The sequence below is a fragment of the Prinia subflava genome, chromosome 14, assembly GCF_021018805.1.
Source record: "Prinia subflava isolate CZ2003 ecotype Zambia chromosome 14, Cam_Psub_1.2, whole genome shotgun sequence".
Taxonomy (NCBI): domain Eukaryota; kingdom Metazoa; phylum Chordata; class Aves; order Passeriformes; family Cisticolidae; genus Prinia; species Prinia subflava.
In genome coordinates, this window is record NC_086260.1 from 9,624,845 (window position 1) to 9,637,602 (window position 12,758).

The 12,758-nt window shown below is 46.7% G+C and overlaps 1 protein-coding gene across 5 annotated transcripts in view; it reads left to right on the plus strand.

Moving 5' to 3' along the window:
* The window catches only part of GRIP2 (glutamate receptor interacting protein 2), a 260,411-nt gene that overhangs the window by 236,345 nt on the left and 11,308 nt on the right, over positions 1–12,758 (plus strand). For 4 of the 5 annotated variants that reach the window (XR_010082283.1, XM_063411633.1, XM_063411636.1 and 1 more), the window contains exons 16-21: positions 749–894; positions 1,178–1,322; positions 5,582–5,721; positions 8,034–8,210; positions 10,605–10,673; positions 10,973–11,126. Coding sequence is in view for 4 of the 5 variants with exons in the window: in XM_063411633.1 (XP_063267703.1) it covers positions 749–894; positions 1,178–1,322; positions 5,582–5,721; positions 8,034–8,210; positions 10,605–10,673; positions 10,973–11,126 (831 nt within the window). In the remaining variant the exon portion in view is untranslated. The remainder of the gene's footprint in view (positions 1–748; positions 895–1,177; positions 1,323–5,581; positions 5,722–8,033; positions 8,211–10,604; positions 10,674–10,972; positions 11,127–12,758) is intronic. The other variant, XM_063411635.1, reaches the window with a different exon arrangement.

Genomic DNA, 12,758 nt, shown 5'->3' on the forward strand with positions numbered 1-12,758 from the left:
TTAGAATATCTACTAGAGAAGTTGAATGGAGCTCAAGCAGTAGTACTTGGGTCTGGATATTTCCAGAATCCAAGAAGATCTCAGCACTAGAGGTTTTTCTCAGGCTACAGTAAAGTTTGCAATAAAATCTCTCTGTATTGAAGCTAATAGAGTTGAGCTAATGGAGAAGGCGACCAGGGCACTGGTTAAGATGTCTGCTGAGTCTTTAGGAGATGGGTGTTCAGCATTTAAGAGCATGTGGTAAAGGGCTTCATGTATCCCAGGAGGTGCTATGGATCATCAGGTAGTTTGCCATGTCTCAGCTCCTGCTTTGGTGAACAGGTTGAGTGAATTGTGGGCACTGGTGGAGAACTGTGCAAATAACTCAGCATTGACTTCCTCTCTGATCCCAACACCTCACAGTAAGGTGTCCAGAGGAATTTAGTGTGGCTGCATGGCTTATTTCTAAGAGTGCTCACACAGGAGTTTCCATAAGGGGTAGAATATGTGTCAGTTAAACATCAGGCATTTTCAGGGTTGTATGTTACTCAGGAGATTTATCCAGTCTTCCTGGCTGGTTCTGTGCTCTATATAAACTTCCTCTTACTAAAATTACAGATGTCCCACACTCAGCTCATGATTGTTTTCCAGGAAAGATCAAGGACAGTAAAAAGTTAATATTGTCATTTCCACTGTAGAACTGAATGTGTTGTGAGATCTGAAAGGCAAATATGAATGTACTCTTAGTTTTCTTTTCCTCTCCATGTAGAACTGGCACCTTGGAGCCAGGAGACAAGCTGTTAGCCATTGATAACATCCGACTCGACAATTGCTCAATGGAGGATGCTGTGCAGATTTTAAGGCAGTGTGAAGACCTGGTCAAATTGAAGATTAGGAAGGATGAAGATAACTCTGGTACAGAAATCCTGATGCAAACTGGTGCCTGTCCACTGTAATGACATTTCCCAATAGGTAGTGCAAACTAACAAAGATAAGGGCTGCTGCTGTCCGGTCACCACTTTCCAATTGATTATAGTCTATTTTTGTTATTCTGCCCTTAAGTGGTGTCTGGAAGGTTAAAATCCTATTTGCTGTGAGTGTCACTGAAGACTTCTGGCTTTTGCCTCTGGATGCTGCAAGTCTTTCCTATGACTACTTCTATTTGGGAAATGAAAAGAATTCCTGTTTTCTCTTTCAGACGAGCAGGAGACAACTGGTGCAATTATCTACACGGTGGAGCTGAAGCGATATGGGGGCCCTTTGGGAATCACCATCTCCGGGACAGAGGAACCTTTTGATCCTATTGTCATTTCGGGCTTGACTAAACGAGGGCTGGCAGAGAGGTGAGGACTGGGGGCAGAGCAGTTGAATTGATTTGCGAGGAGGTCTTGAACCATGCCAAGTTTCCTCTGCTGTCATAAACCCTTCTTTGGTGTCTTAGTCTGCGAAAAAGGAAAGGTGCTCTGAAGGTACCAAGTGACATGAAGCATGGTGGTGGGGGCTATGCTGCTGGAGCAATGAGAGAGGCACTTCAGGAAAAGTCAGATCCAGTGAGTCAGGTGAATTCTGCAGCAGGAATACATATTTATTTGCCCCTCTTCCACAGTGGTGCATCCTGGTCTGGGATTTGCATGCACACCTTGTGTCAGGGGAGAGCCCGGCCTGCCTACGAAACCACTGTAGACTCTGACCAGGACTCCCCTGTTGCTAAACTGGCTTATGGCCATTGCAGTGGTTTGTCCTGCTGAAACCAGGGATCTTGGGTGTCTTCTGACCTCTTCTTTCTTGTTGCTCAGTGTGTTACATGCGCGGGATCTCAGTGCAGGTTGGTGTGTCCAAGCACCAGGCATTTATACTTAATAAACGTAGGAGCAGATTTACCTTCAACCAGTAGGGAGGTTACTGTGTGCCTGGGTCTGAATATATGTGGATGTGTGGGATTTAAAGGATCAGGACATTCCTAAGACTATAAGGTGGAACTGAGTCATACACTCTATCTTAATTAATCTTTCTATACGGGAGCTGTGACTTGTAAATAGATCATTTCAGCAGTCCTGACTCATGCTTCTCTAAGGGTCTCTTACTTTGTGCTGCCTGACAGGCAGAACGGCAACAAAAAAAACCAAACCCTGAACAAACTGGTGTAAAGTGCGAGACCTTGGGGATGTTTGACAGCAAATCTGGCCTTTGCTTTTTCTGTTTCAAGACCACACTCCCTCTTAGTTGGACTGTGAAACAGCTTCGTGTCATTTTCTGCATTGGGTTCCCAGAGCTCTCAGCACACTGCTGTGCATTTCCATTGCTTCCCTTTGGTGCAGAATGCAGAAGGTCTGTATCTCCTGGGAATGAAGGGGATAGACTTAGTCATTAGTGATTCTTCTCTTTGGGGATTTTATATCACTGCCTGCCACTGTAGGATTTCGTCTTTTTCCTTATAAGATAATAGCCACAGAGTATCCAAGGCTTTTCTGTGCAGCACTTTTGTACTGTACCTGCAACCCAGCGTGAGAGAGGTTAAGAACAGCCAGCTCAAATTCTGTCAGGTGTCAGAAGACAGTCTTGTACCTTTGTTGATCTCAGTTCCCTTTGCAATTCCATGGCTGTTCCTCCTGTGAACTTGGATGCACATCGGTGACTGCTATGTCCAGAAATGTAGTGCAGGCGAGTGCTGCAGTACTCCTGAATTTTGATCAGGAGGGAGCAGGCAGTGAGGAATGAAAAGCCTTGTGAGAAGAGTGATGGAGCTGCTCAGCACGTTCGCTGTGGCTGAGTGGCAGATTACCCCGTGGAGACTGAGCAGCACAGGGATGTCTCTGGGTAACCTTGGGTTCCTGTGGGGAGAGTGAGGAGCACTGGGATGAAGGCTGCTTGCAGGAAAAGTGCATTTCTTTTTCTCCTGCAAGTGAGAGAAGGGGGTGACTTGACCTTGTGAAAAGAAGAAGGTGCTCCTAGTGTTATCCTAAATTGTCATTTTCCTGACATCTCTACCATCATCTGTGCCACAGATGCCCTTAGCCAGGCTCTGATTGAAGGATAGGGATTTAATTCCAAATCCATACTCTTACTGGAGCACAGGACATGGTTCAGCAGCACTGACACGGGGTGGACCTGATCCCAGTGTCTGATAACAGGAATCCACGGGCTGTTCTTGTAGAGGCACAAGTGAAAGTCTGCAGTGCATCTTGGGCTGCTGGCAGTGGGGGAGGCAGGGTGTTGTCTAGGGTCTGTCACACATCTGTCTATGGGTGACAGGCTGTCTAAGTCAAAAAGGCTTCAGAGTCAGATGACTCAGGTTTTATCTTGACCTTGAACATTTTTTTTCCTCATGTCTAATCTTATGGAAAACTACTAAAGCAGCTCAGGCTGTTAGATTGGTGTTGAGCTGTGGCTGTCTCCCATGTTACTGTGTCCCCCCTCCTTGAGCGCCTGCAGATGGCTTAAGCCTGTGCCACAGGACTTGTGTTTTCCTTCTTGACCAAGGGAGTGTGCCTGAACAATATTGGTCAATTTGGTTGAAGTGTAATGGTTGTCCAAGAGCAATTTTTGGCTACTGCTGACATTTCAAACTGCCAGACCAGCCTCCTTTAGTGTCACCTGCTCAGGTAGATGGGGGTGGCTGTAGGAGTCCAGGAGTATCCAGCCCAAGCCATGTTGGCAGGGAGGAAAAGCAATGGTGACCCTGGCCATGTGCCAAGTTAGTCCCTACCAGATGCATGCAGCCACCTCTTCCCCAGTGCTTGCTGAGAAGTCCTTGCAGCCCCTTTTACACCTTTCCACTCACCTGTTACTCAGTTCTGTTCTTGCATGTCCCCTGTGAGCAAGAAGGGACATGCAGCCCATGGCTCCTTGGGCTGCTTTGTGTTGGAGGTGAATTAAGGACTGTTGGGAGTAATGGAGAGGCACGAGGATCACTAGCTGGAAACTGCTTTCTCTGTCAGTCCTGCTCAGCATCTGTCTGCCTGGCCTCACAGAGGGTCCCTGAGAGGAATGGACTTTGGTTTGCTTTCCCCCCCTTGAAGAAAAATACCTGGCTAAATGTGATCTTTCCCTTTATTTTTTTCTGCATTTTTCCCTGCTGAGAGACTTTTATTGGAGAGCCATCGTGTTGTTCAGGGCTGGGTGGTTGGACTGGTGTCTTGGGTGGATGTGTCCCCATGTTCAGGGATACAGCAGGAAACCCTTGAATGCTGAAACACTGCACTGAGAAAAGGATCGACTACAAACTACCAGAAGTTTAGCTTGATTTTTTTGACTACAATAGATGAAACTTTTAGGACACATACTCCAGTCACAGTTTGATCTGTAATTTGTTTGAACCCACAAATGTTTCCCTGACAGCTCTTCCAGGATGATTTGGGTGGGACAAGACGGACATCTAGTGGCTGATGGGACATCATGGCACTGCTGAGTGCCTCAGCAGCAGCAGAAGCCGCAGCCTGAGCAGTCCTGCCCACTGCTTGGCTGCTTTTCCTGATTTGATTTGTACTTACAGTGGATGTTTCACAGCAGTGTGTCTAACAGAATTTCGGTATTTTGGGGAAAGCCAAGCAGCTGTTTTGCCTGCGTTGATGTATCAAATTCCAGTTCTGCAGCAGCTGCAGGTCAGTTTGGAGATGCAACCTGAGGGAGACAAGTTGCTTGCTATGGACAAAAAGATATTGCAATCCAGATTTGCATCTCCTGGCTCCACCACAGAGGTTCCTGATAGCAAAACCTCCTGCAGTACTGGAGAAGGAGGCGTCTGCTGCTCTCATCTGCTGGCATTTGGGAGCTGGAGTGTGAGTTTGGGAAACTGAGTCCAGCTGGTGGCTAGTGTGAGCTCCAGCCTTGTCAGCGGCTGTGGCAGGGGACACATCCTGCCCTGCCTGCTCTTTGTAGAGCTTCACTGGGAAGAGGCAAAATGAGCCTTTGCCTGTGGCAGAGGCAGAGGGGAAGGATGGAGAAGGGGGAGAATTGCCCTGACTTGTTAGTTTGCTCGTGCCTGTTGCTGAAGCCTGAGGATTTATCTAGGTGAGAGCAATAGCCAGTGCTGGAACGTGGCTGAGCAATAAAACACAACCTCTTCCCTAGCTGTGGAGAAAGTCACAGGGGTGTAGCTGAGTGGGGTGAGCTTTAAGCATATCATTAACTGCAGCTCATTCAGCTCATGCTTGCACACACATAAGCAATTTTGTTGAGCTATTTTGGTTTGGGCTTTTTCCAATAGGTTTCTGGGTTTGTCTCATAATTTCTTTCCATCAGGGTGAACATGTCCTTCAGTTCCATGTTTGATGACTGTGTTGGGCTCCTCATACTGAAAATGTGTGTGCTTTTAACCCCATTGCTTTGAAGTGTTTTGTCTCTAAGCTGGTCTGCAGTCCCAGATCCCGAGGGGCCTGGGATTTGAGGAGCTCATGTGTTTCCATGTGTATTTGCATGTCTGTGCACATGGAAGCTGGGGAGGACCCGAATTCCTGGTATGTGGTTGAAGAGGAGTGTACCAAAAGGGAACAAAGATGTATTTTAATGTGCTGAGAGTTAATCGCTTCAAGTGACATCCGAGTGCCCTGTCTTCTAGAGGAATTGCTTCTCTGGAGTTTCTGACAGTGCCTTTTCCCTCCAGAACCGGAGCCATCCACATCGGAGACCGGATCTTGGCCATCAACAACGTGAGCCTCAAGGGCAAGCCGCTGAGCGAGGCCATTCACCTGCTGCAGATGGCGGGAGAGACCGTCACCCTCAAGATCAAGAAGCAGACGGAGAGTGAGTCTGGGAGCTGGGCTGGGGAGGGGAAGGCTCACCCAGCAGGGACCCTGTGCCGTAGAGCAGGCACTGCTGGGGTTTGTGTCGTGTTGTGGAAGGTGAGATGAGGCGGTGTGCTCATTGGGCACGGCTGGGCACTGTGGGAAAACGTGTGTTTCTTGAACTTCAGACTCACAGATGAAAAAAAGGCAACCCAAAGCCTCTCTGTGGTGATGGTAAGAGATGAAACAGCAGGTTTATTTGCAATGGTAATTTTTAATTCAGACTGACATCTTGTACTGTTGTTGCCATTCCCTGTCTGTGTTGGTGTTTCACACAGAAGTGAAGCAGACATTACTTTTAGAAGTATAAGAATGTAGGATTTTTTAAAAATGTAACCCTGCTAAATGAGCAAGAAGACTCTGAGTTGGTAGAATCCATTAATTCCTCCACTCCTGCCTCCCACCCCCATCTTTAATTCAACTTTATGGAAACAATTGACAGTAAATCTGTTACACCTCTTTTCCTGGCTTGGGGTTCTAAGATCATCTTTCAAAGTCTCTAACTTCATTCTAGGGATCCCCTTCTGGTTTCCCTGCCAAGCTCCCTGCGCCTTTGAAGCTGTTGTTGACATAGTTTAAAAAAGTAGAAGCATACTTAGTACTGGCAGGCCACTGTTTTTTGGGGATAGAAGGGTGATTGGAAAAAAAGAGGGATCATTCACATTTTCTCTCTGCTTGCATGACCACAGCCAAACAGAGGCATTTTCATTACATTCAGAAAGTACCAGGTGAATTCTGGCTTCATTCCCGTCTCTCCCACCCCCAGTATTTTCCTATTTTTTTGGTGCAATGCTTCTGCAGTCTGTAGATTTGGCTGGACTTACTGAGCCAGTGGCCCACAGTACTGTGGCAATTAGAAGAAATTAAGAGATAAAGCTTTTCCAAGCAAGCATGGTCCTTGGGATCCCTGTCCTGCATCTGAAAAAGTGGCATCACTCTTCAACATAGAACTTCTATAGACCTTAAAGCAGTTTGCAGACATGTGGAAATGGACTGTTTTACAAATGGATAAAGACTGGGCAGGGAGTAGGGACCTGGCAAATAGAGGTAGAACTGGGGAATTGATTCCTCTTCAAGAAGTCCCAGTCTCTTCCCCTGTAAGCCAAATATCTTGGTCTTTGGTCTGAAATGCCTTTTTTTCCCCCCTGCTGACACTTAGCATTGTCACAGCTGCTTGGTGAAATAATTGACATGCAAGTGCCTGTTGGAGACTCATTAATCATTCTGAGAATGAAGCAGGTGTAATTGAAATTTCAAGGTAATCTTGAGTTAATCATGGTGAGCAATCTTCTGAAGGCTTGGAAAATAGGGACTTTCAGGACACTGGGCTTTGTTTGCTAAAAAAATCTGTCCTCATTGACAAATGCAGATTTTCAGAGGGCTTTTTATCCCTCAGGTCAGAGATCTAGGGTGTGGATGGCTAACAAGATATCTAGTCAACAAGGACTTAAAAATATTCAGAACAAAGAAGTGCTTGTGCTGAGAAATCATTCTTTGCATAGCTTTTACCTGAAAAGAAATTTGATATAATGATAATAAGGGCCTGTTAGCCCTAAATAATGGGCTAAATATAACTAAAATAATGAAAGGGAAGGTCTGAGCTTCATCATTCACATTCAGCTCCCATTTTCTGATCACTGATCAGGGGAAATTCAGCCTCAAAATCCCACACCCGGGAATTTCACTGTTGTCACATGCGTGGGAGACTCTGGAGAGGTGGTGATTAGCTTTGAGTTCTTACGAAGTTGTACAGTCTTGGAAGAGGGCTGTAACTTCAGCAGTGGTGGTTGTCATTGGAGTCTAATTAAAATACCTGTTTGTAGCCAAGTTTGCAGCCAGCACCTGCCCTGGTGCTGCTCTGAGTATAGAGGAGGCCCTCTGAGACCAGAGAAGCTACAGGGTATTGCTTGCAGGAGCCAACAACTCTCTGGGCAGGGCTGTTTGCAGGAAGTTTCCAAAGGAACAGGAAGATGTGCTTGTGAATTGATTTAGGTCCCAACTCTCTCATACGTGGTAATCCTCAAATGCCCATGGCTGCTCCTTGTATTCCATGTGCTAAAAACTCAGGCATTTTTTTCTTGATTCAGCTTGAGATAAGAGTAATGCATTAAATCCTTTCACATTCATTGTACATGCTTTTCTCAGCTACTTTTGAAGAGTTAAAGATGTACTTTAAAGATTTGCTGTACCTGGGCTTGCTCCTGTGTCAGCATAAGCTTCTCCCTGAGGCTTGCTCTTTGTGCCTCCTAAAGCAGGGTGTTCTGGTTGCAGAATCCTACCCCAAGAAGTCGGGGAGCATAAATGAAATAAGTGACCCAGAAGATGAGCTGACAGACTCCCAGAAAACTAGCAAGCTGTCTGAGATATACTCCACCACAATTCCGAGTGTGGACAATACTGTGGAGTCCTGGGATGGCTCTGCCATGGATGCTGGATATGGAAGCCAAGGTAAGCCAAGGCTGTGTTTTCTTAGGTGTCTCTGCTGTGTCTGGGTCTTGTCTCCAAACATGAGCCAAAGCCTGTGGCCTGACCACATTTGTATAGCCTCTCGCTTCCAGCAAGGAACAAAATGTATTTTAGAGTGCACTCATGTGGTGCTTTGAGTTGGTGTATCTATTTATGCTTTTATTGGCACATTTGTTCTGGTTTATATGGCATCACACTGTTCTCATCATTTTCAAAACCATTACAGCACTTTATAATTCGCATAATCAGAGACAGTATTCACTGGCTTTATGTTTTACAGAGTACTTGGTCCATAGCTCACTTTTATTTCTCCAGAGAGGCCTTGTAGGACATAATAATCCCCTTTAGGATATTTTAAAATCCACAAGAATATCTTGTGACTAGAAACACTTGCTTAACAAAATAATTAAGGTAATACTACAGGAAAGTATCATGAACTCTCTAGTGAGTGATCAGATGAACATGTCTTCGAGGTCAGGTTTATTCAGCTGTAGCTTCTAGCAGATGTGGAACTGGAATGGAGGATACTGTAGTCATAGGAATATATTTTTCCTTGGAGAAAAGCAGTGGAAAATAGTTATACCAGTTCAGCTTTAGTGACATAAGCTAGCATTAGCCTGTGTTGAAACAAACCAAAGTCCTGAATCGATGCTCCAACAGGAAACTGGTGTGGAAACACTCCTGTCCAGAACAGAATGTGAAAACAGGGAGGGATGCTGCAGGGTGCTGCTGCAAAGTGTGTGTGCTGTGCTCACTGCACTCTGGCTCAGTTCAAGGGGCAGCACTGCCCAGGTGTCTCTTTCCCCATCCCTGCATCTTCCTTCAGCCTCTGTTCGTCTGAAGTCTTAATTTGGGAGCACAGTTGGCACTGGAGGCTTCATTAAGGAGGAATCCCCTGGCCTTCATAATGCTGCAATCCTTCTCCATCTAATTGAATGTTAACACAAGTTGGACACTGGGAAGTGATTGCTTTGCTGGTAAATTGAGAACAAGTAATTGAGCACAGCGCCCCAGGGAGCAGGGCTGGTGCCAAGTTGCCCAAGATCCACACACTGCAGCTTTGCTTCAGGGGCTCTCTTGTCTTCCCTGGTAATTGCATTTGGCTGCATGGTGGTGCAGTGGTGCTGGCTGGGAAGGGAGGTGCTGGAAGGTAGGGAGAAGGGCATGGAGGGCTGCCCATGGGATGGGCATGGAAGGCAGGGTGCAGGGAAACCTGGGAACCAAAGAGCCTGGAGATTAGGGGTTACACCCCACATGGAGAACTATAGATCAGTGTCTGCAGCTTTGTAGGCTTTTAGGTTCATCCACAGCAGTAGGAGATGGCTCAAGGAACGATTTTGTCAGGGAAGCTGTGCCGGGCCTGGTGGAAACATGCCACCAGGTGTCTCTGAATCCCAGGGATCCAGCCCTTCTCTCTGGACGGAGGTGAATCTGTAGCGATGCCAAGTGACTGCTCTGGACATATGCCCCTGTGCCTGGCCCAGACCTGCTGCCCACCTGCTGCAGGGACCTGCATCCAGGGCCCTTGTCCTGCTCTGGCAGGCAGTGAGTGCTTCCCACTGCTGTAAGGTGTTGGCAAGCAATTTTCCTGGGGCTTTCTCCAGAGAAGTCTAACCTTTAAAAACACACAGAGGAAACAATCAGTTAAGTGAAATAACAGCCTTGGCATTTTCAGAGAAAGTGTTGGCATTGTCTTTGGGTATTTCCATTGCTCTTAGCTGTTTTGGACATCAAGTCTCCCTTAATTACCTATTTCTCCATTACTTCTTCCTCTTTGCTTGGCACAGCATGTGATGGGAGCTTATGGTGTTTCTTGGAAAGGCTCTGAGGATTTCTCTGAAACACTGAATAGGCAGAAAGAGGTGGGCAGGGGACTCAGGAGATTTATTTCTACTGCAGATGACACTAATACTGCTGAGGAATGGTCTGTTTTGGAAGTTTTCTGTTTAGGCAGCTTCTCATGAGACTTGAAGACCTTGTGACTTGGTAGTGATGGATTTTCATCTCTGGGCTAATACACTGCAGTATGCAAAAGTCCATGGGGGCAGATGTAGTGAAACTTGTTGGATTTCATACTAACAGTCTCTATTGATCTCCTGTCAAATGTGATGTAGATGAGCCTCCTCTGCTCTCAAGCCAGCAGTTTTTCATTCTGTTCCTTGCCTTTGACACACGTCTCTGACGCAGCTTCCTGTACCTGCACCAGCTGATCCCAAAGGCATGGGAATTCTGAGAGAACTGGCTGGGAGCTCTTAGGATCAGAGCTGACTCTTCCTCATTACCACCACTGAGGGAAGCTTTTCAGGATCTTCCCTTTGCCCTTTGAAGAACTTGTTGTATTTAAAGGTGACTGATTCAACAACATAATTTCTGCAGGGTTCAGTGTGGAAACAGGAGCTGTTAACCGCAGCTGGAACTGGCTGGAGGCAGGATCTGCATCTGTGGGTATGTGTACTCCCAGGTCTGTGGATCCCAGACCCACACCATAAAACTACTGAGAAGCAGGGGAGAAAAGGAGAAATGGGGCATCCCATATCAACATCCTGAGAAGCTGCTTTGGTTAAAGCCAGAAGAGATTGGAAGAACTGCTTTTGGGTGACTGAGATGGAAATGTGTACAATCCATGTGACCTCACATTTGGGACCTAGGGAAGGAGGCTCTCCCGGCTCTGTGTGTCCTATCCCGTTTGGAGTTTCTGACCAGGTATTGCCCTCTCTCTCCTCCGCTCCTCTTGCCTTCCCTAGGTACGTACATACCGCAGGCTGCCGGCATAGCCCTCCATCCACACGAGTGGAGACACAGCAGGCAAAAGAGCAGCACCCCTCCAGCAGACCCCAGGAAAAACTACCCCTACATGGATGGGAGCTTCAGTGAGGATGACTGGGACAAGCCCAGCAGGTACGGAGAGGTGGGAGGAGGCAGGGAAGTGTTTGGAAGTGTGGATGTCACTGCACAGGGACCAGGGGAGCATGGGAATGTGATGGAAGGGCCAGTAATGTCCCCTCCATCAACAACCAGCTGTGTTGGGCCACCTCCCCAATACCTCTGCCATGGCCAGATGACATTTGTGTCTGGAGTTAGGGTGGTCTCAGCTGCATGAACCACAGCTTCCTACCATGTTTCTTAGTTCTGCCATGTAAAGGCTGCGGTATTTTTGTAGTTTGGGTGAAAGAAATAGATACGGTCAGGGCTGTCCCTGTATGTGTTGGCCAGACTTTTTTGAGTAAGGATGTAGCTTCACAACAGCTCAGTGCCACAAAGCAAAAGAGGCCAACCAAATGCTTGGAGGACCAGTGAGAGGTTGCATATCCATGTTAAAATCTACCAAAATTGTGGCTGGATTCTCTCTCCATCACACTTTGGCCCTTCCAACACCTCAAAAAAAGCTACACTGAGTGAACATGGTCAAGTTAATCCTCCAGCTCAGGTAGCATGGGGAAAATGCTGCTGTGGCCAGGGAGGCAGCTGCAGCTGCCCTGTGCTTTGCGTGAAAATCCTGCTGGATCTGCCTTGGCCAGAGGCTGCCCCTCACTGAACCACACATAATGGAAAAGCCCCGTTACTTCAAAACTTCCCCTCCCCTCGACATCCTCCAGAGTCCCCATAGTTGTGTGTGTCGTGTTGTTACTGTTGGTTCTTTTTTCTCCTATTTTTTTTCCTTAACTTTTGTTTGTCCAAACAAAACCCTTAGAACATCTCATGGCCATTTCCACCTATTTAAAGATGATCAAGCTGGCAGGAAGGCTGGCAGCGCCGGAGACTTTGTTCTTGTTTTGCCTCTCAGCAAGAGCCAGCTCACAGAGGTCACTGATCCCTCGTGACCCTCCCGGCGAGGCTGCTGGCAGCTGAAATGGGCAAATCTGAGCCCTCAAAACCCCCGTGTCCCTAATGAGGACTCCGAGCCCTGGTGTCAAAGTGCAAGTGAGATAGTTCATGCCCTCTTTATTAGAGAGAAAAACAAACCCTGACAGCCTTTAGCCTGGAAGAACCTGCTGACCCAGTGATGTGGGAGCCCGTTCTGATTCATCTGTGTCCTGGATATGTTTATGTATTGCTGCTCTGAGAGGCAAGACACTGGTAACTAAAAGAGACATTTGCCTCTTTGGGAACCTGGGAGCAGAGGAAGGAAATGAGTAAGGGGAAAAAAATCAAAAATTCCTTTTTGGGGGAAATTTTGGTTTGTTTTTATAAAGTCTTGCTGGGTGTTTATTTGACCTTTCTGCCTGGCGTAAAAGCTACTGTCCTTCAAAAGCTGATGAAAGATAGGGGATGAATTTAAAATACAATAAGCCATGTCATGTACTGCTCTCTTCAGGAAGTCCATGATCCCACAAGGAGCAAAAGGGTGTGTGAGTGAGTTTCTGCCTGCTACAGACTCCCATTTAAACCAATGGATCAAGGGAAAGTGTCTGCTAAAGACTTTGCAGTTGTTAAACATCTGGAAAAAGACCAAGGGGTCATTATATATTTAATGGAGGCCAATCTCTCTGTGACATGTACTCAAGTAAAATGTTTTGACTTTGCTGAATG